Source organism: Oryzias latipes, chromosome 22, assembly GCF_053564925.1.
Source record: "Oryzias latipes strain Hd-rR chromosome 22, Olatipes_Hd-rR_3.1".
NCBI lineage: Eukaryota > Metazoa > Chordata > Actinopteri > Beloniformes > Adrianichthyidae > Oryzias > Oryzias latipes.
In genome coordinates, this window is record NC_136258.1 from 30088719 (window position 1) to 30112082 (window position 23364).

The 23364-nt window shown below is 52.8% G+C and overlaps 2 protein-coding genes and 1 long non-coding RNA gene across 14 annotated transcripts; 1 reads left to right on the forward strand and 2 right to left on the reverse strand.

The window, feature by feature from the left end:
* Nucleotides 1-293: 293 nt before the first annotated feature.
* On the reverse strand, nt 294-9555 carry si:dkeyp-110a12.4 (pancreatic secretory granule membrane major glycoprotein GP2). 3 transcript variants are annotated; one of them, XM_023952003.2, is made up of 9 exons: nt 9129-9555; nt 8867-8958; nt 8693-8797; nt 5159-5319; nt 4632-4767; nt 1047-1141; nt 773-941; nt 580-688; nt 294-508 (listed from the first exon to the last, which is right to left on the reverse strand). In XM_023952003.2, the coding sequence occupies exons 1-9, from the start codon at nt 9298-9300 to the stop codon at nt 333-335; spliced, it is 1215 nt and encodes a 404-aa protein (XP_023807771.2). In that variant the 5' UTR covers nt 9301-9555; the 3' UTR covers nt 294-332. The 3 variants fall into 3 exon arrangements, with proteins under 3 accessions (XP_023807771.2, XP_023807773.2, XP_023807772.2); XM_023952005.2 differs by having other exon boundaries at nt 4647-4767; nt 9129-9437; XM_023952004.2 differs by having other exon boundaries at nt 8867-8955; nt 9129-9436.
* LOC144989094 (uncharacterized) lies at nt 990-17880 on the forward strand. Its single transcript, XR_013653241.1, has 5 exons — nt 990-1129; nt 4586-4898; nt 14979-15067; nt 16242-17485; nt 17646-17880. It is a non-coding gene; the product is annotated as an uncharacterized LOC144989094 (long non-coding RNA).
* Nucleotides 9667-23176, reverse strand: shprh (SNF2 histone linker PHD RING helicase). 10 transcript variants are annotated; one of them, XM_078941061.1, is made up of 30 exons: nt 22460-23176; nt 18576-19139; nt 17603-17732; nt 17305-17523; nt 17143-17221; nt 16697-16847; nt 16526-16628; nt 16188-16447; nt 15496-16110; nt 15136-15387; nt 14972-15050; nt 14720-14883; nt 14214-14470; nt 13976-14097; nt 13812-13900; nt 13643-13735; nt 13458-13565; nt 13201-13343; nt 12962-13135; nt 12812-12874; nt 12512-12737; nt 11845-11982; nt 11675-11776; nt 11535-11606; nt 11277-11465; nt 11103-11195; nt 10940-11026; nt 10679-10857; nt 10205-10285; nt 9667-9974 (listed from the first exon to the last, which is right to left on the reverse strand). In XM_078941061.1, exons 2-30 carry the CDS (start codon nt 19128-19130, stop codon nt 9878-9880), a joined length of 4920 nt encoding a protein of 1639 aa, XP_078797187.1. In that variant the 5' UTR covers nt 19131-19139; nt 22460-23176; the 3' UTR covers nt 9667-9877. The 10 variants fall into 10 exon arrangements, with proteins under 10 accessions (XP_078797187.1, XP_078797186.1, XP_023807770.1 ...); XM_078941060.1 differs by having other exon boundaries at nt 13812-14097; XM_023952002.2 differs by having other exon boundaries at nt 13812-14097; nt 15496-16113; nt 22460-22676.
* Between the last annotated feature and the right edge of the window lie 188 nt (nt 23177-23364).

Here is a 23364-nt window from a genome sequence, read left to right on the forward strand (position 1 = left end):
GCCTCCGGGCTCCATGAAAAGAACAGTGGGAGGAGCAGGCACCTTATGGAGGATGATGATGATGAAGGTCTTCATCTGTGACCCCCAGCAGCATGTGTTCCTATCTGATGACTGCTGATATTATGGGATGGGGTCTGGGGGGCTGTGTGTGGTTTACACACATCTGAAGATCTGCTGAAGGAAACTTGAGATCTGATTTCAGAACCGTCGGTTTGCCCTCCTCCCTCCTGCTCTGACCCAGGGGGCTCGGGCGACCCCTCCCAGGCTTTATTAAGAACTTAAGGAGACAGAAAGAAGCTTCCAGACGTTTATTATCGCCCCCCATGTACGGCTCAGGAGGCCCCCTCATGGAGGTGGTGAATGTTGGACAGGGTGAGCTGCGCCTCCAGGGTGGGGTAAAAACGCCGCGAGCGCAGCCAGAGCCGCCCCAGCGCCGCGGTGACCAGCAGCAGGACCCCCAGCAGCCCCCCGAGGACCAAGGTCTCCACGGGAGGAACTCCGGCGGCATCTGCAGAGGGAGAGGCGCGTGATCAGGAGGCGTCTGCGCAGTCGGCGCGCAGACATCCGGCGGAGGCATACCCAGGTCGGGCGTTTCGGAGCGCAGCCGCCTGATTGGTCCATAGGTCAGCGTGTGGGACAGCGGCAGGTCCCTCCTGGTTCTCAGAAACCCGTCTTCAGAGGAGCAGTTCTGTGGACACAGAGGGCGACACGCCGGTTTATCTCTGGCCCGACAGCTCGGTGCTCAGAGCGTGTCTGGACCCAGCTGACTCACAGGCCGGCACGCCCCCGGGCCGCCGTGGCAGATCTGCACGTTGCAGTGGAGGAAGACGTCGGTGTAGGAGCCGCCCACAAATTTAAACATCTGCATGCGGAACGCGGCGTCTGCGCCGTCGCCGTTCTTCAGGACCCTCAGAGTCTGCAGGTCCTCCAGCAACGGACAGCTGAGGAGAGAAACAGGCCGATTCTGATCAATGAGAGCCCCCCCCCCCCCCCTCCACAGACTGCCTGATGAAGGTCACATGACCGGCCTTTGACGTCTGAATCACCTGTCTCTGATGAAGGTGTAGCGGATGTTGCTGAACGGATCACGGTCTGGGGTGGCCCAGCAGCTCTGTATGCGCAGCAGCAGGTGAGCTGGGAGCTGTGACACAAACGCACACAAACACACACGTGCATACACACATGAGCAGAGAAAAACACAAACACACACGTGCATACACACAAACACATATATAGCAGAGAAAAACACACACACACACGTGCATACACACACACACATAATATGAGCAGAGAAAAACAAAAAACACACACGTGCATACACACACACACGCATATATGAGCAGACAAAAACACAAACACACACGTGCATACACACACACACATATATAGCAGAGAAAAAAACACACACACACACACCCACACACACATACACACACGAGCAGAGAAAAACAAAAAACACACACGTGCATACACACACACGCATATATGAGCAGAGAAAAACACAAACACACACGTGCATTCACACACACGCATATATGAGCAGAGAAAAACACAAACACACACGTGCATACACACACACACATATATGAGCAGAGAAAAACACACACACACACACACACATACACACATGAGCAGAGAAAAACACAAACACACACGTGCATACACACACACATATATGAGCAGAGAAAAACACACACACGTGCATACACACACACGCATATATGAGCAGAGAAAAACACACACACACACGTGCATACACACACACGCATAAGCAGAGAAAAACACAAACACACACGTGCATACACACACACGCATAAGCAGAGAAAAACACAAACACACACGTGCATACACACATACAAATATGAGCAGAGAAAAACACAAACACACACGTGCATACACACACACGCATATATGAGCAGAGAAAAACACAAACACACACGTGCATACACACATACACATATGAGCAGAGAAAAACACAAACACACACGTGCATACACACACACACATAATATGAGCAGAGAAAAACACACACACACTCACACACCCACACACATATGAGCAGAGAAAAACACAAACACACACGTGCATACACACAAACACATATATAGCAGAGAAAAACACACACACACACGTGCATACACACACACACATAATATGAGCAGAGAAAAACCCAAACAAACACGTGCATACACACACACACATAATATGAGCAGAGAAAAACAAAAAACACACACGTGCATACACACACACGCATATATGAGCAGAGAAAAACACAAACACACACGTGCATACACACACACACATATATAGCAGAGAAAAACACACACACACACACACACATACACACATATGAGCAGAGAAAAACACAAACACACACGTGCAGACACACACACACATATATAGCAGAGAAAAACACACACACACACACACACACATATGAGCAGAGAAAAACACAAACACACACGTGCATACACACACACGCATATATGAGCAGAGAAAAACACACACACACACACACACACACACACACACATATGAGCAGAGAAAAACACAAACACACGTGCATACACAAACACACACATATGAGCAGAGAAAAACACAAACACACACGTGCATACACACACACGCATATATGAGCAGAGAAAAACACACACACACACACACCCACACACATATGAGCAGAGAAAAACACAAACACACACGTGCATACACACACACACACATATGAGCAGAGAAAAACACAAACACACACGTGCATACACACACACACACATATGAGCAGAGAAAAACACAAACACACACGTGCATACACACACACACATAATATGAGCAGAGAAAAACACACACACACACACACCCACACACATATGAGCAGAGAAAAACACAAACACACACGTGCATACACACACACACACATATGAGCAGAGAAAAACACAAACACACACGTGCATACACACACACACACATATGAGCAGAGAAAAACACAAACACACATATATGAGCAGAGAAAAACACAAACACACACGTGCATACACACACACACATATATGAGCAGAGAAAAACACACACACACACACCCACACACATATGAGCAGAGAAAAACACAAACACACACATATGAACAGAGAAAAACACAAACACACATATATGAGCAGAGAAAAACACAAACACACACGTGCATACACACACACACATATATGAGCAGAGAAAAACACACACACACACACCCACACACATATGAGCAGAGAAAAACACAAACACACATATATGAGCAGAGAAAAACACAAACAAACACGTGCATACACACACACGCATATATGAGCAGAGAAAAACACAAACACACACGTGCATACACACACACACATAATATGAGCAGAGAAAAACACAAACAAACACGTGCATACACACACACACATATATAGCAGAGAAAAACACACACACACACACACACACACACATGAGCAGAGAAAAACAAAAAACACACACGTGCATACACACACACGCATATATGAGCAAAGAAAAACACACACACACACACACATACACACATGAGCAGAGAAAAACACAAACACACGTGCATACACACACACACATAATATGAGCAGAGAAAAACACAAACACACGTGCATACACACACACGCATATATGAGCAGAGAAAAACACACACACACACACACACACACATACACACATATATAGCAGAGAAAAACACAAACACACATGCATACACACCCACACACATATGAGCAGAGAAAAACACAAACACACACGTGCATACACACACATATATAGCAGAGAAAAACACAAACACACGTGCATACACAAACACACATATGAGCAGAGAAAAACACACACGTGCATACACAAACACACATATGAGCAGAGAAAAACACAAACACACACGTGCATACACACACACGCATATATGAGCAGAGAAAAACACACACCCACACACATATGAGCAGAGAAAAACACAAACACACACGTGCATACACACACACACGCATATATGAGCAGAGAAAAACACAAACACACACGTGCATACACACCTACACATATGAGCAGAGAAAAACACAAACACACGTGCATACACAAACACACACATATGAGCAGAGAAAAACACAAACACACACGTGCATACACACACACACATACACATATGAGCAGAGAAAAACACAAACACACACGTGCATACACACACACGCATATATGAGCAGAGAAAAACACAAACACACACGTACATACACACATACACATATGAGCAGAGAAAAACACAAACACACACGTGCATACACACACACACATAATATGAGCAGAGAAAAACACACACACACACACCCACACACATATGAGCAGAGAAAAACACAAACACACACATATGAGCAGAGAAAAACACAAACACACATATATGAGCAGAGAAAAACACACATACGTGCATCTTCATCACCATCCAAAGTTTGAAAATGAGAATGTGAAAAATCTTTGTTTTATTCCATCATGAACCATAACTGAATGTATTTGTTTTGTTTTTTTGCACTTTTAGCTCATTTATTTTTGTTTTTCTTTATTCTGACTTCTTTGGTAGGAAACAAAGCGTCACCGATGACAGCAGGTAAGAAGACAGGAAATACCAAGAAGACTCTGACAAAGATGTCCTGGTCCAGAGCCAGCGCCGGCACCGTGGTCCAGCGGTCCTGGAAGGCCTCGTCCTTGAACAGCAGCATGGACACGGAGAAGTTCCCGTCCTCCGTGCTCAGAGTGATGCTCCTGCAGACGGGTTCACACACAACCGCACATTTCAGCCTCACACAGAAGCCCCTCCCCCTGAGCCGGCTCCAGGTCACAGCCCCGGGTCTTGGTCTGAGCCCGGGTCCTGCATCTAAACCGGGTCTAAGGAGGTACCAACTCTTTGGGACTGTGTGATGGTTGAACCTCTCTGGGTCACAGTCTTCAATCCAATTTAAGAACAGATTTTCTGATGAGAGAGGCCGGTTCTGTGGGCGTCCTCTAGAACCGAACCCTCTTTATCCTCCATATTAAATCATGGATGGACATAGATGATGGTCCGTCTGTGGAGGGAAACGTTCTCTAAAATCACTACCCGCTACCAGATGAGCTCAGAACCAGAACCGCTGTGGGTGGAGAAGAGGAGAGCTACCTGACGTCCACTCGGATCAGGTTCTGACCGCCGGGCTGCTGGACCATGTAGCTGAGGGGGTAGCGGCACACGAAGGTGATGTTGATGTAGCTGCGCGTGATGATGTCAGAGTAGTTGTTGTGGATGGTGTTCATGAACATGATGTGAGAGTCATCCGACACCTGCAGAGGAAACTCATTGGAGCAAAGCGGGCCGTAACGGTACCCCTTCAGTTCAAATACAAGCTGTGTCGCCACGGCAACCTCAAGAAGACACGCCCCTGTCAGCCTGTTTAAGTCTGTGCAGATGAAGCCGACGGCCTCTGGACGGGTCGGACCTTCACCACCAGGTTCTGCTTTTTGGATAAAACCCATCATTTCGGAGAAAAACGCTTTTGGATCCAAAGCTAAACGCCATTTTTATAAATGATGTCATCATTGGGGGGGGCTCAAGAAAAAAAAAACAACAACAGACAAAAGACACACAACACAGCCACACACAACACAACCACACACAACACAACCACACACAACACAACCACACACAACACAACCACACACAACACAACCACACACAACACAAGCACACAACACAAGCACACAACACAAGCACACAGAACACACAACCACACACATCACAACCACACACAACACAACCACACACAACACAACCACACACACACAACCACACACAACACAACCACACACATCACAACCACACACATGTCCACGTTGATATTTCTGCATATCCATACAACCAAATGCACAGACGACACACACATAGTTGTGTTCAAGTTCAGAGGTGCGCAGGCATGTGTGTGTTCAGGTGTGTGTAGGTGTGTGTAGGTGTGCATTCAGGTGTGTGTAGGTGTGCGTTCAGGTGTGTGTAGGTGTGCGTTCAGGTGTGCGTTCAGGTGCGTTCAGGTGTGCGTTCAGGTGTGTGTTCAGGTGTGTGTAGGTGTGCGTTCAGGTGTGTGTAGGTGTGCGTTCAGGTGTGTGTAGGTGTGCGTTCAGGTGTGTGTAGGTGTGCGTTCAGGTGTGTGTAGGTGTGCGTTCAGGTGTGTGTAGGTGTGTGTAGGTGTGTGTAGGTGTGCGTTCAGGTGTGTGTAGGTGTGTGTAGGTGTGCGTTCAGGTGTGCGTTCAGGTGTGTGTAGGTGTTTGTTCAGGTGTGTGTAGGTGTGCGTTCAGGTGTGTGTAGGTGTGCGTTCAGGTGTGTGTAGGTGTGCGTTCAGGTGTGTGTAGGTGTGCGTTCAGGTGTGTGTAGGTGTGTGTAGGTGTGCGTTCAGGTGTGTGTAGGTGTGCGTTCAGGTGTGTGTAGGTGTGCGTTCAGGTGTGTGTAGGTGTGCGTTCAGGTGTGTGTAGGTGTGCGTTCAGGTGTGTGTAGGTGTGCGTTCAGGTGTGTGTAGGTGTGCGTTCAGGTGTGTGTAGGTGTGCGTTCAGGTGTGTGTAGGTGTGCGTTCAGGTGTGTGTAGGTGTGTGTAGGTGTGCGTTCAGGTGTGTGTAGGTGTGCGTTCAGGTGTGTGTAGGTGTGCGTTCAGGTGTGTGTAGGTGTGCGTTCAGGTGTGTGTAGGTGTGCGTTCAGGTGTGTGTAGGTGTGTGTAGGTGTGCGTTCAGGTGTGTGTAGGTGTGCGTTCAGGTGTGTGTAGGTGTGCGTTCAGGTGTGTGTAGGTGTGTGTTCAGGTGTGTGTAGGTGTGCGTTCAGGTGTGTGTAGGTGTGCGTTCAGGTGTGTGTAGGTGTGCGTTCAGGTGTGTGTAGGTGTGTGTAGGTGTGCGTTCAGGTGTGTGTAGGTGTGCGTTCAGGTGTGTGTAGGTGTGCGTTCAGGTGTGTGTAGGTGTGTGTAGGTGTGCGTTCAGGTGTGTGTAGGTGTGCGTTCAGGTGTGTGTAGGTGTGCGTTCAGGTGTGTGTTTAGGTGTGTGTAGGTGTGCGTTCAGGTGTGTGTAGGTGTGCGTTCAGGTGTGTGTTCAGGTGTGTGTAGGTGTGCGTTCAGGTGTGTGTAGGTGTGCGTTCAGGTGTGTGTAGGTGTGCGTTCAGGTGTGTGTAGGTGTGCGTTCAGGTGTGCGTTCGGGTGTGTGTTCAGGTGTGTGTAGGTGTGTGTAGGTGTGTGTAGGTGTGCGTTCAGGTGTGCGTTCGGGTGTGTGTTCAGGTGTGTGTAGGTGTGTGTAGGTGTGTGTAGGTGTGCGTTCAGGTGTGTGTAGGTGTGCGTTCAGGTGTGTGTAGGTGTGCGTTCAGGTGTGTGTAGGTGTGCGTTCAGGTGTGTGTAGGTGTGCGTTCAGGTGTGTGTAGGTGTGCGTTTAGGTGTGTGTAGGTGTGCGTTCAGGTGTGTGTAGGTGTGCGTTCAGGTGTGTGTTCAGGTGTGTGTAGGTGTGCGTTCAGGTGTGTGTAGGTGTGCGTTCAGGTGTGTGTAGGTGTGCGTTCAGGTGTGCGTTCGGGTGTGTGTTCAGGTGTGTGTAGGTGTGTGTAGGTGTGTGTGCAGGTGCGTGTTGCATGGATTAATTACCTAAATACAGTGAATCCCATTTTTAAGGACTATTTAGTTTGAATTCTTCTTTTCCTTCATTTTTGTTTTTTCAATTCCAAATGAAACATTTTCACAACTTGAACTGTTTAAGAATTAAATCCGATCGCCTCAGATCTAGATCCAGACCCCCCCCCACGTCATCCTGTCTGCTGCTGCAGGAGTTGAACCAGCAGCCTCTGAACGTTTCTCCCTCTTTTATAGGAGAGCAGCAGCACGGACAGGAAACGGCGTTCGCCTACATGGCGCTCTACAGGCGTCATCCATAAACCCTCCTTCACACGCTGATGCCGGCTCTGCCGCCAACCTATGACCCCCCCCAGGAGCAGCGTGGGGTCCAGTGTCTTGCTCAAGGACACTTCAACACATGGATGCACAGAATGGGAACCGAACCTGTGACCTTCCAATCAGAGCTTGACGTCTCTTTGTGTGACCCCTCCCAACTCTAAAAAGAATGAGCGCGGTGGCCGTTTTGCCGGGTTACCAACGGCGACGGTGGTTGAGGGGCGGAGCCAGAGCAGCATTCTTCGCCTTTGGCGATCGGGAGCGCTCGTGTGTGCCGCGGCCCTCGAGGGCCTCGTAAACCCTGCAGTGCTGGGGGGCCGTCCTCGCACTCAAAGCGGCGGTTACCTTTAGCAGCTGTTTGAGGACACTTAAGTGGTGAAGCAGGACTCAGTCGCTGAAGATGACCACGATTTACGGCCCCCCCATTCAGCCCACTTTGACAAACATTCTGCATTTCCATGTAAATCCTGGTAATTTAGGGCTGCGGGGGCCATTGACCCCGTGTTTGTGGGCTTCAGGGAATGTTTTTATACTCGCCATCACCGTTTCTTCTCCTCAAACAAACACGACATCCTGGCTGGACGGAGAATTCCCACCACGCCGTAAAACGGGTAATTTATGGCGGGGAGGGGCGGTTTGTCTTCATCGCCGTAAACGCTGATGTCTGCTCTGTTTGTGGCGTCCACGTTCACGTGCAGCGTTTGATGAACGCCCCCCCCGCCCACCCTCCCCTCCTGCAGGTGAGACCGGCGCACCGTGATGGTCCCGCAGTCGGACAGGTTGGTCCGTACGCTGAAGACGTAGTCGTCTCCCACCTGCACGCCGCGGCACTCCGGATCGTTCAGATGCAGATCCCAAACCTGGAACGGAAGCACCACAGACGTCAGCGGCGTTCCCGCCCTCCCGAGCCGCGGCGTGGGTCCACTCACGTAGACCGGAGGAACTTTGTTGAGGAAAAACGCGGCCGGAATGACGACTTCCATGTGGTCGTTGGTGCAGACGACGGTTTCGTTGAGCTCTGCTGGAAGACGGAGTGGAAGCAGGCGTCAAATCGGAGGCTTCAGCTTCAAACCAGACGTTGATCAAAGCCTCGACAGTGAAGAGTCCACAACCATCGACCACAGCAGAAACCACAACAGCCTGGGGGGGCGGATCTCTGGCCATGACCTCAGACGACCTTCTGCTGCTCACCTTCCTCCACAGAATCCGCCGCCATGACCGTCCCACCGAGCAGCAGCCAGCCCAAAAGCGCTCCGAAAGCCACCATCTTCCCCTCGCCGTCTCCGCCTGTCTTCTCCCAACTTGACGCTCCTCTGAGAAAGCCCGCTGTCACCCCCCCCCCCCCCCGTTCGCTCAGACCCATGAAACGGTTTAAATGCAGAGGGAGCCTCCCCCCAGGGCCCAAAACACCAGCCCGCCTGAATGATGCCCCGGCAACAATGAGATTCCACACATGAATAGGACGACCAAGAGGAGTCCGAGGTAACGAGCCGGGCCCCTCCCACCACAGGGCCCCTCCCACCACAGGGATGCCGACCGGGTAAACACCTTCCAGCTGCGCCCGACGCCTGGTAACCGTGAGGGCGGGAACCGTCCCCTTTTGTTCGGGAGCTTTAAAACCTTAACTGGTGCGGGAATCCCGGGAAAGGGAGTGGTGGGGGGCCGACTGTAAACCCCCCCACTCCCTCTGAGTTGAGTCCGGACCCCAAACCCAAAGAGGGTAGACAGATTTGTAAAAGACGTGTCTCCATTTATTCAATAAATAAAGAGCAGCGAGCTAACTGAGCTAGAAACAGTCCTCGGGGGTCAGCCGGGGTCACGCCTGTCATTCTGACGCAGCAGATCTGGTCCTGCTCCTCAGGGTCCACGCGGAGACTCCAGAACCTTCAGGGACGGTTCTGCTGGTCCTCATCCTCTCAGCTGCTGTCCATCAAACGGTTTCACTCCAGAGCCTCTGCGTCTTCGGTGAACAGGTCCGCCAGGTCGGCCACGGTCAGGACGGCGGCCTCCGAGTGCTTCATGGCGGCGCTGCTGTGACTGCAAGGCAGAGAACCCACATCACAAAGAGGAACCCGGAGACGGCTGCAGCGGTTCTCATTACAGTCAGAGAACCGGTTCCTTCAAAGGTCAGGAGGAAGAGAACATGACAGCCAGTGAGGAGGGGGCTCCGTCTCAGAACAGAGCCAGATGGGGGTCATCTTCTGTCTCCCTACAGCTGGGTAACACATACGGTGGCTGTGTAAACGGTGTCATGGGGGGGCTCACACCTCTTTTCCTGCGTCTTCAGCATGGCCTGCATCCGCTCCTCAATGGTGGACTTGATGAGGAATCTGTGGACGAACGTCGGCCTGCAAACACAGAACCGGCTGGGTCAGAATCACCCGTTGTTGGCCTCCTGACCCACTTCATGTTTTCTAGTATGGGCTATAATAAACCACTGCTGAGGGAGGGGGGCACTGCTCCTCTGAAGAGCTTTTGTCCTGATTCAACGGTTCACACCATAGAGCTGGAGGAAACCGTTTCCGTGCTGTCAGACTGAAGGTCACGCTGCTCAGGAACAGATTCTGAAAGTGCTGCAGCTCTTCAGAGCAGAGGAATGTGATCAGAGGTCCTGCAGACTCTAACCTTTGACCCTGACCTCCTGATCTAACTGGACGTTTGAGAGCACCCTCTCTGCTCTGATGAGCCTTTGGGTCACGCCGGCTACCGATCGTTAGAATAGAAGCAGGAACGGTTCTGACTTGGTCTGGCCGATCCGGTGGACTCGGCCGATGGCCTGGAGCTCGTGGGCGGGGTTCAGGATGGGCTCCACCAGCAGGACGTGGGTCGCCTCGATGATGTTCAGCCCGTTGGAGCCGGTGTGGAGAGGGAGGAGGAGGATGTTGATCTTCTCCTCGTACTTGAAGGAGCTCAGGTTCTCCTGGAACAGAACCGTGGTTCCCGTCAGACGCCGTGAGCGCAGAAGACCACCCAGCAGCGTCCCAGGCGGAGCTCAGACCCACCTGGAACTTGTGAATCCCGTTAATTTGGGAGAACTCCAGGCTGTTGTCGAACAAGGCCTTGGCGATGATGTCCAGAACGCTCTGCCACTGTTCAGAACCAGAGAGCAGCCGGTCAGACCCGAACCCGCAGCCCGAAGCCAAGCTGAGCAGACGGAGCGCTTACCGTGGAGAAGACCAGACACTTGGCTCCGGGATCCCGTATCTGGATCCTCTTCAGCGTCCTCACCACAGCCTCCACCTTGGTGGAGTGGCTCCCCTAAAAGCGGAGAACAGAACATTCTGGGATGTGATGGAAGCTCCGCCCTGCGGGGGCCAGTGGGGGCCGGCGGGGGCTGACCTTCACAGGGATGTCTTGGTCCTGGCTGCTGGACTGCGTGGTGAACACGTAGGAGATTTCGGCGTGGGACGTGGTCTGCCTGCAGATGGCACATTTGATGGCTCGGCGCCGCGAGCCCACGCTGTACTGCTCCACGATGATGGAGATGCACTCGTTGCAGAAGCAGTGGCCGCAGGTCAGCACCGCCCACTGCAGGGCGGAGAGGGTCAGGGAGGCGGCGGCGCTGCAGAGCTAGGAGGAGGTTGGAGGAAGACTCACCTCCTGGCCCAGAGGCCGGGCACAGATGGGACATGGTTCTGGGTTCAGCCCGCCCGTAGACTTGTCCTGGGACTTGAAGAAGAAGGGTTTGGGGTTCAGTTCCGGCACAGATGTCACGGCTCTCCGTGTAGCGGCGTTACCTTCTCCAGGTTGGTGAGGTACAGAAACTGTCCCAGCTTCTTCTGCAGCTGAGACTTGGCCACCGCCTGGTCGTTCAGAAGCTTGACCCGGTTCTGCTCCACCTGCAGGCAGAGGAACAGCTTCAGCCCCAACGCCTCAGCAGACACCCGGGCGCGGCGTCGGGACGGACCTCGTGCGGTTCGATGATGTGCAGGAGTTTGGGTTTGGGCTCGTCCGGCAGACGCACGCGCAGCCTTTCCGTGGCCATGCCCAGCTCGTCGATGGCCGACACGTGGTTACGCAACACCATCCAGTACTCGTGCAGCACCTGAGCAGACAGACAAGCTTCACGTTGCTATGGAAACCTAAAGTCATTAAGCCTTTGTGTTTGCTTGTTGTCAGCCAGGAAGTGATGCAGTGTCAGCAGCTGCTCATGTGGGGGCGCTAAGGCTTCCTGCCTGCATGAGGGCTGCCATCTTGGACCAAAGTGGTTACTGAGACCCTTTTTCTGCACCACACTTTAAACAGGATTACTTTCTGTGGCTGCGTGCCTCATTTTCCCAGGATGCTCTCCTGCTGTCAGACCAAACGCCCTTTCAGACTGACGTCACTAACAAGTGAGGCTTTCCCGTTCGCAGCACAAACACGCTGCTTTTATTTGGGGGTCCTGCAGGGCTGACTGCTTTTCTGAAGACGCCTCGTGAACCAATGACAAACGAATGTTTGGAACTGACGCGTCCTGATGGTCGGACACTTGCTCAGATGCGTCCAAACCTTTGAGTCTTGGTTTGTTCATCCGTCTCTACATCATGAATGTTTTGGCTCAACCTCGTGGTCTCTGGTGTTTTTGCACCGACCTTGTACTCCTTCTTCCAGTTCTCAAACAGATCCATGAAGGTGTTCCCCTCCTCCACCAGCTCCGGGGCCATGCGCCGGCTTTTGGCAAATGACAGGATGGCCTTCAGGGTGCGCTCGGTCTCGCTGGCGGCCCACAGGCCGCGGCTGGTGGTGGGGAGGCGGTCGTCCATCAGCCCCTCTTCGTCCTCGATCATTTCTTCAAAGATGGCCGTCTGACCTTTCACGCTGTCAGAGGATGGTCGGGGTCAGCCTCACCAACCACACAGAAGCCCGGAGGAGCGAGGAGAGCAGCGACTCACGTGTGAGCGAACAGTTTGGACTCGTAGTCGGTGAAAAGCTCGTCTGCTTTGCAGAACACGCAGCTGCGGAGTCAGAAAGTCAGAACACAAGCGAGACGGGTTGAGAGGAGGTCGGCGTGGCAGGCGTTGGCCGCAGAAAGCGGGCCTCACTTGTTGAGGGGGAGTCGCATGGGCCGGAGGTGGCAGACGGTGGCCTCCTCGATGACCTCCTTAGACGCCGGACCTTCCAGACGCTTCACTGCATCTCGCACCGTCTGCTGCGACTTCAGCAGGTCCTGCATTTGTGTGGTGAGCAGAAACTGCAGGCCGGAGGCGTCACGAAACCTGCAGGACACCAGCTTTGTGTTAGCCGGACCCCCGCCACCCCCACCAACACGGGTGGATCTTACTTTTCTGCCATGGAGAGCTTGTTGGCCTGCTGCTTGTAGCTGGACGTTAGCTCGTTCTTGACCCGCGACACCAGATCGTCGGCTGTGGCGCAGCGGTTGGCTCTCTGGATTACATCCAGCCACCATGGAGAACTCAGATTGACCTGATGGAGAATTCAGTCATGCTCTGACCAGCCGGCCTCTAAAGTTGAGAACTGGACTGAGTGACCCCCCCAAACCACCCCGCAGACAGAGCTCCATAATGATGATGTTCCCACCTGCCGTTTCAGCTCTTTGATGTTCTGCAGCACCGGCTGCAGGGCCTGATGGGCGTCGGCCACCTCCGAGTCGTATTTGGTCATGTAGTGTTGGCGCAGCTGCTCCGCCTGCAGACACACAGCAGCTCAATGCAGCCCTGACGGGGAAAGGGGCGGAGGAAGGAGCTGCAAAAACCCCTCCTGACCTCTTGGCTCAGCCGGTCGTCCCTCAGGGTCGGGGGAATCCCAGAATGCTTTGCACTCAGCAGCTCCATCAGGTTGTGGGTGGCGTGAAGCCTCTGCGAAGAGACGAGCCGTTTGACTGCAGGAGCCCCCGTGAGGATGTTGGCGGGTTTGTGAAGACCTCCTCCTCACCTGAAGGGAGTCCGTCTTCAGCCGGTCTTTGTGCTCCTCTGAGGAGCGCAGCACCTCCCTGTACATCTCTGCCGCCTCCACAAACTCGCCTGCAGAGGAAGGAGAGGCTCGTGAGGAGCGCCGCACAGAGAGGAGGTCTTGAGGCGACGGAGCCGAGGGGTCACCTCTGATGATGTGGATGCCAGCCAGACCGTTCAGAGCGCACACCAGCTGTCTGTGCGCCTCCTCACACTCCACCCGGCACTTCTTCTGCAGGGACTTCAGGAGCTCCTCCATCGTCATGGTGCTGGGGGGGAGGGGGAGAACCCTCTGAGTGACGCCTCCCGCTCCAATGACCACAGGTGTGGGCGGAGCTGGCCTTCACCGCTGGTTAATGTGAGGAAGCCCCGCCCCTACGCCTACCTTTTCTGCAGAGGCAGGAACTCCCCCCTCACAGCCTGGGGGTGGCAGCAGGCCTGCCGCAGCCGCAGCAGCGGATACAGGATGCTGTCGACGGTGCGGCGGTCCAGGCTCCCCAGCTTCAGGCTCCAGTCGGAGATCTTCCGGAGTTTGACCAGAGCGTCCCGCGAGCAGACCTCGTGCTGGCGGTGATAGAAGTGACCCTCGACGGGGGAGAAGTGCAGCCAGTGCACCTCCTCCGTCTGGGGGGGGATCTGGATCTGACCGGACGACAGAAACGCAGCAATATCAACCCAAAAAAAGAGATGTAAACAACTGACAAGAAAAGAGACATGAATGATAAAAAAGATAAAGAACAAACAACAGAAAAAATACTATTCAAAAAATAAAAATGAATGAAAAATAAAAAGGATCAGTGATATTTCTGGGGGTTTAAACAGCTGGAAACTGTCTGCAGTGCAGCTTTCAGATGTACTTCCTTTCTAAATGACAGGGATCGGTTTTCCTACCTGATCGATGACATCTTTCTTGGCCGAGCGCCACAGAATCTGAGCGATGACGCTGTAGAGCGGCTCGGTGTTTCCACGGCGATAGGGCCGGTACAGCAGCTGGTCCCACCAGTGTTTCACCCAGTACGGGTCGACCCCGAGGAAGAGCACCAGGCCGTAGAGATCTGCCAAACATGGCCTTCAGATGAGCGGCCAGAAACGTGGCGGTCGAGGGCTTCACCGCCGCTCTAACCTTTGTTTTCTGCACTTTACCTTCCAGGCCTCTCTGGACCGGCGTCCCACTGACGCACCAGCGGTTGACAGACGCCAGACGCAGCGCCATCTCTGCCGCCTGCACAGGAAGCAGACGTTAGCGAAACACCCCCCCGGGGTAACACACACACACACACACACACACCCCCCGGAGGCCAGCTCACCTTGGCTGTGGGACACTCCACCATCTGAGCCTCGTCCAAACAGACGCGCCACCACTCCACGGCCACTAGAGGGCTGGGGACGGCCATGTAGCGCTTCTGGTTGCGGAAGCGGCGGCCGTCTCTGCTGTTGCTGTGGGGGATGTCGATGTAGTTGAGCTCGGAGCGCAGGACGTCGTAGGTGGTGATGACCACGTCCTGCTGGGCCAGCACGTGCGGCTGGATGAAGCCGTGCTTCTTCACGCCCTGGTACACCTGCAGAGGAAAGGGCCACGTCACTCATTTGTTTGCTGTCTTGTGGGCGGGGACACGGGCGCCTCTGCAGTCCCCCCCCCCCGTGTTTCACGGGACACGCCTCCTCACCAGCACGCGCAGGGAGGCGGACCTGATGTGCCGGTTGATCTCCTCCACCCACTGGTGGCAGATGGAGCTGGGGGAGATGATGAGCGTGGCGCCGGTGGAGACGGGCGTCATGGCCACCAGGCAGTGGGGGCAGTAGAAGGGCGTGGTGGAGCGGCTCTCCGCCTTGTAGTTGACGCAGTCGGCGTGCTGCCACAGCTGGCAGTTCATGCACTGCACGCGCGCCTTGCAGTCCACGATGCCCAACTCCCCGCAGATGCACTCGAAGCGGTAATCGGGGGTGTTGAAGGGGGTGATGGACGCTCTGGTGGGGGTCTCCTCCTGCGAGCCCAGCTCTGCAGCTCCTCCTCCACCCTCTGACTCCTCCTCCACACTCGACCTCCTTTGCAGGTCTGCCCGGCTCTCCTCTGAACGCGTCTGCGCGGAGGCCGCAGGGGGGCGGAGCGCGGCACACGGCTCCTCCCCCCGAAGAGCTCCGGCCCGCCCCTCTGGTCGCTCTGCAGCAGGGCAGTCGTCGGTCAGGTCTTCAGAGAGGGCGCTGTGCAGAGCGGCTTCGGCCTTCTCCTTGGCCCGTCTCTGCGAGGTCTTCCTGGGCGTGCTGTCGGCGTGTTTGGACGTCTGCTGAGGACAGACGGCGTCTGAACTCTGACTAAGCATCAAACCGGGATTTTCAGGATTACAAGAGTTCTTCTTACGGATCTGGACGCGGCTGCTAACATTTTCTGTGTTTCTTTGTGGTTCTTTCCCAGCCGGAAGGAGCCTGCCAGCCCGCGACCTTTGACCTGCTCCACCATGTCCTCGCTGATCAGCTTGGCCAGAGTCTTTTTGATGTGGTTGCGGTTCTTCAGGAGGTCGTAGCCGTACGTGGCGCGGATGTAGGTGAAGACGGCGTTGATGGAGGCGCCTTTGCCAGATCGCATCTCCTTGATGGCGGTGACCAGCATGGCGCGCACGGCTGCAGAAGAAGCAGTTTCACAGGAGAACGTCAGCGAGGGTCGGCAGCGAGGGCGGTGTGAGACGCTCGCCAACGTACTGGGATGGGACACTTTGACTCTGGGCGGGACGGCAGACCTGCAGGGTAGAGCCTCCTTCCTCTCCAGAGGAGGAGGAGGGACAAAGTAATTCACAGTCTTTCCCTGAAAAACAACACGAAGGATCATTGTTTGTCCGTCACACTTTGGAATCTGGAGCTGCTGCTCCTCACCGCCGGCAGGGTGAGGGCCTCCTGCTCCACGTCCTGCCGGCTGTGGGACAGGATGAGCGCCAGAACCTCCACCGTCTTCCCCAGCCCCATCTCATCGGCCAGGATCCCGCCGGGCCACTCGATCCCGCTCAGCGGGAATTCCCGCATTAAACTGAAAGAACAGGACGGCGGGAACCTTCAGCATCAACGTGAACACCTTCAGAAACGGCGGTTATTCCCTCCGTTCCAGCTGTGCTTTTTCTAAGCCCCGCCCAGCTGCCCCTCATTACCTGCATGAGGTGTGTTTGGGGCGTTTTTATTTTATAAGAGCTCAAAGGTCCCTGTTTTTCTACAGAGCTCTTCTCCTGCTTCCTCGTGAACTTTACATTCTAGATTGGGGGCGGAGCTCTTCTCTGGTTTGTCTGTCTTTAGTCTGTAACCCGTCAGTGTTTTGTTGGTGGTCTTACCAGCCCGTAAAAGGATTGTAAAACAACTTCTTTCCACACAAAGTGAGCAGCTCCCTCCAGAGGAAATGCAGCGATGGATCTGCAAACAGAGCGGAGGCCGCCGTTTGAGCGCCGGCGGGAAGAGGAGGAGCAGGGAGGAGGGGATCTGGAGCAGCTCGGTACCTTTCGGAGCACAGCTCCTGTGCTTCTCCCTCCTCAGCATCCAGTTGACGGCCTGGCTCTGGTAGAGCCTCAGCACCGGGATCAGAGCCTTGTGCTGGACGCCCCACGCCGCCTGCTGGCTCTCGCTCTGATGCACGTGTCGGACGTAGTCGTAGAGCTCCTCCACGTTCTGCCTCTCCAGGTCAGTGTCGCACTCCTCCTCGCTGTTCTCCACAACCTCTGCGCTCAAACGAAGCCGCCCGCCGCTCAGCGTCGGGACTCGGCGCTCAAACATTACCTGTAAGGTGCAGCCACTCACCTGGAATGATGAAGTCGTAAAAATACTCCATTAACTTCTGCAGGAGCTGGTTGGCCTTTTTCAGACGAGCGCTGCCCTCACTGAGGAACTCGGGATGTCCCAGTCCGGATTCCAACAGGTAGATCCCCACCTGTGGGGCAGAAGTGGACTAGTTCACATCTGCTTCAGTGAAGAACTTCAACAAAACAACATTTGATGAAAATTGTGTTTTTGATGTTTTAACGTCTTCTTGTTTTTTCTGATGATGGAGGACAAATAAGAATAAAATAAAAACTGCATTTCTGAGTCTAAACCTTCATTCAAGATTTGAAAAAGATCGTCTTTGTGATGTAGACGCTGGGCTGGGCTATAGTCCTACTGCCCCGCCCCTTTCTGATCCTCCACCTGCAGACCAATAGAACGTCTGAGCTGGAATCTGGATCAGAACCGGACGGGCGGATGGATGTTGATCGCTGTTTTTGTTGCACCGCTAACGTTGGGTTGTGAGGGGCTGTAAGCTAGTGGGAGGGCTCTCAGTTATGGGAAGAGGGGGCGGGGTTGCTCTGCGCCAGCAGTCAGACTCAGAGGGGAGTTTCTGATGAACTCCTGCCGCTCTGCAGACACTATGTCCTAGAAAACCACCACACAGGTTTTTGAACTTTTGGTTAAAAAAAACATCTTCTCCAAGAAACGATCACTGGGAACACTTTACGATAGATCAGAGGATGATCGGAACTTTAAAACGTCCTAAAAGATTTTCTTCTGCCGCATTTAGAAAAAATAAATAATCGATCTGTAAATGAAAAAGCAGCAGATCGAAGGGCTAAAGGCTGAGGACCCGTGCTAATGTGTGCTAATCTATGCTAACTGAAGATCCCTGACACCTCCTGCAGGAGAAAAGCTCCTAACGTGAAGCGACTTCACTAAACAGGATCCTCTCACAGATCCGACTGAAACGCTGAGTCATCACAGAACCAGGAAGTGACGGGTCCACCTTGAACGCCGGAGCGTCCGCCTGGTGGAGCAGCTGCACCGCGCGCCTCCTCTGCAGCCAGTCCAGCTCCTCCAGGGAGATCCCGCTGAGGCCGGCCTCCGAGGGGCAGCTGTCCCCCCCCGGGCTCCACGGCTGCTCCTCGGTGCTGTAGCTGAGGCAGAGCTGCCCCCCTGTCCGGCGCAGCGTGAACGCCGTCTGCTCCCAGTCGGGTGGGGGCCGAGCCGGCCGCACTCGGAACTCCCCAAGGAGAGCCTTCCAGACGTGGGCGAGCCTCGGAGCCGGCAGGACAGACAGCGCCAAGGAGGCGGAGCAAGGGCCGCTGTCCGCAGACGGGCCGGGACGCTGGTCTGAAACCCGGAGGGGGGGCGCGCAGAAAGCCTCTACACCGCTGGGGAAGGAACTGCTGGCACGAGGGTCCCCGAAAGGCCGGGAGCAGGATGGGGTCTGCTCCTCTTCCACCTCCTTCCTGCGGTCCTCCAACATGTCCCAGTCCAGCCCCCGTTTGGCCGCCTCGTCCACCCTCACGGGGGGGGCCCTCTTCCGGCGGCTGCTCATGCTGAAGACCTAAACACAGACGAGAAGAGGACAACGTGTGTGTGGGACGGAGAGACATTTGGTTCTGGTCCACACGGCAGCTGACCTTCTGAAACGTTTAACCAGAACCCCCAGAACCGAGTAGTGGACCTGATTGGTCGGGACGAGTCCATCTGAGGACGCCCCTCAGCTCCCCGTGTTTCAAACATAAACTCTGACCTGAGGCCTCCAGACCTCCAGACCAGCAGGGGGGTATCCCAGAAAGCAGGTTATGCTAGTTATCAGGGTAAGTTTGAGGCTAAGGAAGTTGATAACCTCAGCTTTCAGTTCCAGAAATGGAGGTATGTTTCAGGGTAGGTCAAGTTGCCATAGCAACTCATGCTCTGAACATAACCTGGTCTGGAGCAGGTTTAGTTGAAGGTTAGTTTGTTTTCAGAGAGGTGAAGCAGCATGGCGTGTCCATTTGAAGATGATTTAGTGGATGAAGAAGCTCAGATAATACTTTTTCCACCGTGAGAGGGTGATAAGACCACATATGGATGTTGGAAAGAGAAACTTATTACTTTGATCTAACTTAATTATTTGTTTCAGTTAAGATAAATCTTTTTTTGTTAAGTCAGCTTAAAAATAACACGTAGTTTTCAGAAATTTATTTTACTTTCATTCAAATTAATTCAAATAAGTAGGTGTAACTTTGATGCTGCTGTTAGATCGGCACCGCAAGGGATTCTGGGATACCATTCCCTTAGCCTGTCTGGACGGATTTGGGTTCAAGTGTGGCTTTTTGACCAAATGTGTTTAGTTGTTTAGCTGTTTTACTGTGTTTTGTCTAGTTATTTTGTCCTATGTTTAATTCTTTCTGCACCATGAGTGAGAGGGAGGGAGAGGAGGATGAGTTTATATAGCACCACTAGTGCAACAGTACTGAATAAGAATTGAAGTCACAGTCAGTCATAATAATAAAATACATGATATATATTATAAATCCAAACTAGATTATTCATTTTATTGTTATAAATATGAGAATATCTGCAGGCTCAAATATAGACATCTGAGAGTTCAAGAAGTACAATAAATGAAGATGGAAAAACATTTAATTGAATTGGAGTAAAATGACATTTAGTTAGATAAATATGTAAATTTCTGTTGTATAAACACGGAGTTGGATAGACGTAAGAAATTAGGTTGAATAAATTTAACCCAATTACTTGTTACCAATTGAATGAATTTAAGTTTTATAAGTTACATATATTTATGCGTCACAATGAAAATAGAAATAAGATCAGAAACTCGTGCGTTTACTTTGTCTGTTCTTTTTCTCCACACGTTTCCATGGTGACTCCTTAAATCGGCGATCCATTGAGAATGTCTTTATGTACCTGCTGTGCACGTGCGTTAACCCAGGGTTACCAAGTGGAGCGTAATGACGCCAACTCATATCCGGTCTCTTGGAACCGACATACCCAGAGTAAGCAAGTTCAGGAGGATTTCAGCCAGAGTTCAGGCTTAAAGTCAGAGGAGTTTAAACGGGCCTTCTGGAATACCCCCCTGGTCCAGAGGTCAAGCTTCAGACCAGATGACAAAAAAACGGCTCCGCTTAATCTGAACATTAATACTTTAGCCAAAAAATGTAACGAAAGTGACTCAAGTGTACTTAGTAATAGCAGAAGTAATCTATTACTGCCATGAGTCTGACGTAAGATCCTTTAGTCTGAACCAGACATGGAGAATTTCTGCTTTAGGACAACGTAGACCCACCCGGCCTGACTTTAGGAACCATCAGCCTTAAGTTTACGGCTCTCTACTACTTCCTGTCTGGGACTTAAAAACTGAAGAGGAGGAGAACTTCACCCACTGAGGAGAACCCTCACCCACTGAGGAGAACCTTCTCCCACTGAGGAGAACCCTCACCCACTGAGGAGAGCCTTCTACCACTGAGGAGAACCTTCACCATCTGAGGAGAACCTTCACCCACTGAGGAGAACCTTCTCACACTGAGGAGAACCCTCACCCACTGAGGAGAACCTTCTCCCACTGAGGAGAACCCTCACCCACTGAGGAGAACCTTCACCATCTGAGGAGAACCTTCACCATCTGAGGAGAACCTTCACCATCTGAGGAGAACCCTCACGCACTGAAGAGAACCTTCACCCACTGAGGAGAACCTTCACCCACTGAGGAGAACCTTCTACCACTGAGGAGAACCTTCACCATCTGAGGAGAACCCTCACGCACTGAGGAGAACCTTCACCCACTGAGGAGAACCCTCACCCACTGAGGAGAACCTTCACCATCTGAGGAGAACCCTCACGCACTGAGGAGAACCTTCTACCACTGAGGAGAACCTTCACCATCTGAGGAGAACCCTCACGCACTGAGGAGAACCTTCACCCACTGAGGAAAACCCTCACCCACTGAGGAGAACCTTCTACCACTGAGGAGAACCTTCACCCACTGAGGAGAACCTCATCCCACTGAGGAAAACCCTCACCCACTGAGGAGAACCTTCTACCACTGAGGAGAACCTTCACCATCTGAGGAGAACCCTCACCCACTGAGGAGAACCTTCTACCACTGAGGAGAACCTTCACCATCTGAGGAGAACCCTCACGCACTGAGGAGAACCTTCACCCACTGAGGAAAACCCTCACCCACTGAGGAGAACCTTCTACCACTGAGGAGAACCTTCACCCACTGAGGAGAACCTTCACCCACTGAGGAGAACCCTCACGCACTGAGGAGAACCTTCACCCACTGAGGAAAACCCTCACCCACTGAGGAGAACCTTCTACCACTGAGGAGAACCTTCACCATCTGAGGAGAACCCTCACGCACTGAGGAGAACCTCATCCCACTGAGGAAAACCCTCACCCACTGAGGAGAACCTTCACCATCTGAGGAGAACCCTCACCCACTGAGGAGAACCTTCACCCACTGAGGAGAACCCTCACCCACTGAGGAGAACCTTCACCCACTGATGCGGACTCAACCACGCTACTGTCTGAAAATGTCAGGAAGAAGAAGAGCCTCTGGTCCTCTGAGGATCACCTCTGAAGGAGTTCTTGCCGCTCCTCACTGCTCCTCCTTTACCCAGCATGCATTTCCAAACTCCTTCAGGGTTCCTGCTTCTTTGGACTCTCGCTGTGGCTGTTTGGTTCTCCTCCAAACACACGGAGCTTACAGCACCTCCTCCGTTTGGTTCTCCTCCTCTCTGTGGAAAGTCCCCCTGCGTTCCCACTGAAGTGAACTGTACCAGAGTACCAACCATACCAAACCTGGATCAGACCAGTACAAAGCCTGGATCAGACCTGGATCAGACCAGGACCAGACCTGCCAGAGGGGATGCTTACCAAGATTTGGTTCTGAGCATGAAGGAGGGAGAACAGAGCGACCTGGACTGCTGCAGAAGAACAGAGAGGTGGGGAACCTGTTCCAGGTGTTCAGGTGGACCTGTTCCAGGTGTGCAGGTGGACCTGTTCCAGGTGTTCAGGTGGACCTGTTCCAGGTGTGCAGGTGGACCTGTTCCAGGTGTTCAGGTGGACCTGTTCCAGGTGTGCAGGTGGACCTGTTCCAGGTGTGCAGGTGGACCTGTTCCAGGTGTTCAGGTGGACCTGTTCCAGGTGTGCAGGTGGACCTGTTCCAGGTGTTGTCACAGAGAAGGTTCGTTATGATTTTACCTCAGCAACCCTCTGCTCTTGTGGTGTCTCGAGCTGCTCTGTGATTGGCTGATAAAGATGCGCCTCACGCTACATTCCCATCAGAAGAACCCGCCACACAACCGGAACATCCTGCGTTTATGAGCGCGCGTGCTTCCCGCGCATTCCCTTAATAAACTTCAAATGTTGACAGGAATCATTCGGTCTGAGGGAAACGGAGCCGCAGACACAAAAAGAAAGAATTTCACGTCTGGAGAAAAGAGCTTCGGTACCGTCAGAACCTGCGGGGATTAGAGCGGAACCGGAAGCAGCTTCATGTTGACGAAAGGCCACACAAACAACAACAAAAACAAACAAAACGAAGCATTCAAGCAGCAACAGCAACGATCGCCATTTTTGTTTAAAGGAAGTGACGTAGCGGAAGTCAGATCTCACTTAAAGTCCATCCGTTTGTAAATTAAATCAGTCAACAGTCCACAGGATCAAAAAGCTGGTTTTGATTTTATAAAATAAAAAATATGGTTGATTTGGTACAAAGTTGGTGGTTTGATTTGACGCCCAAACGCAGAGAAACTGTTGATTTATGATCACATTAAAAT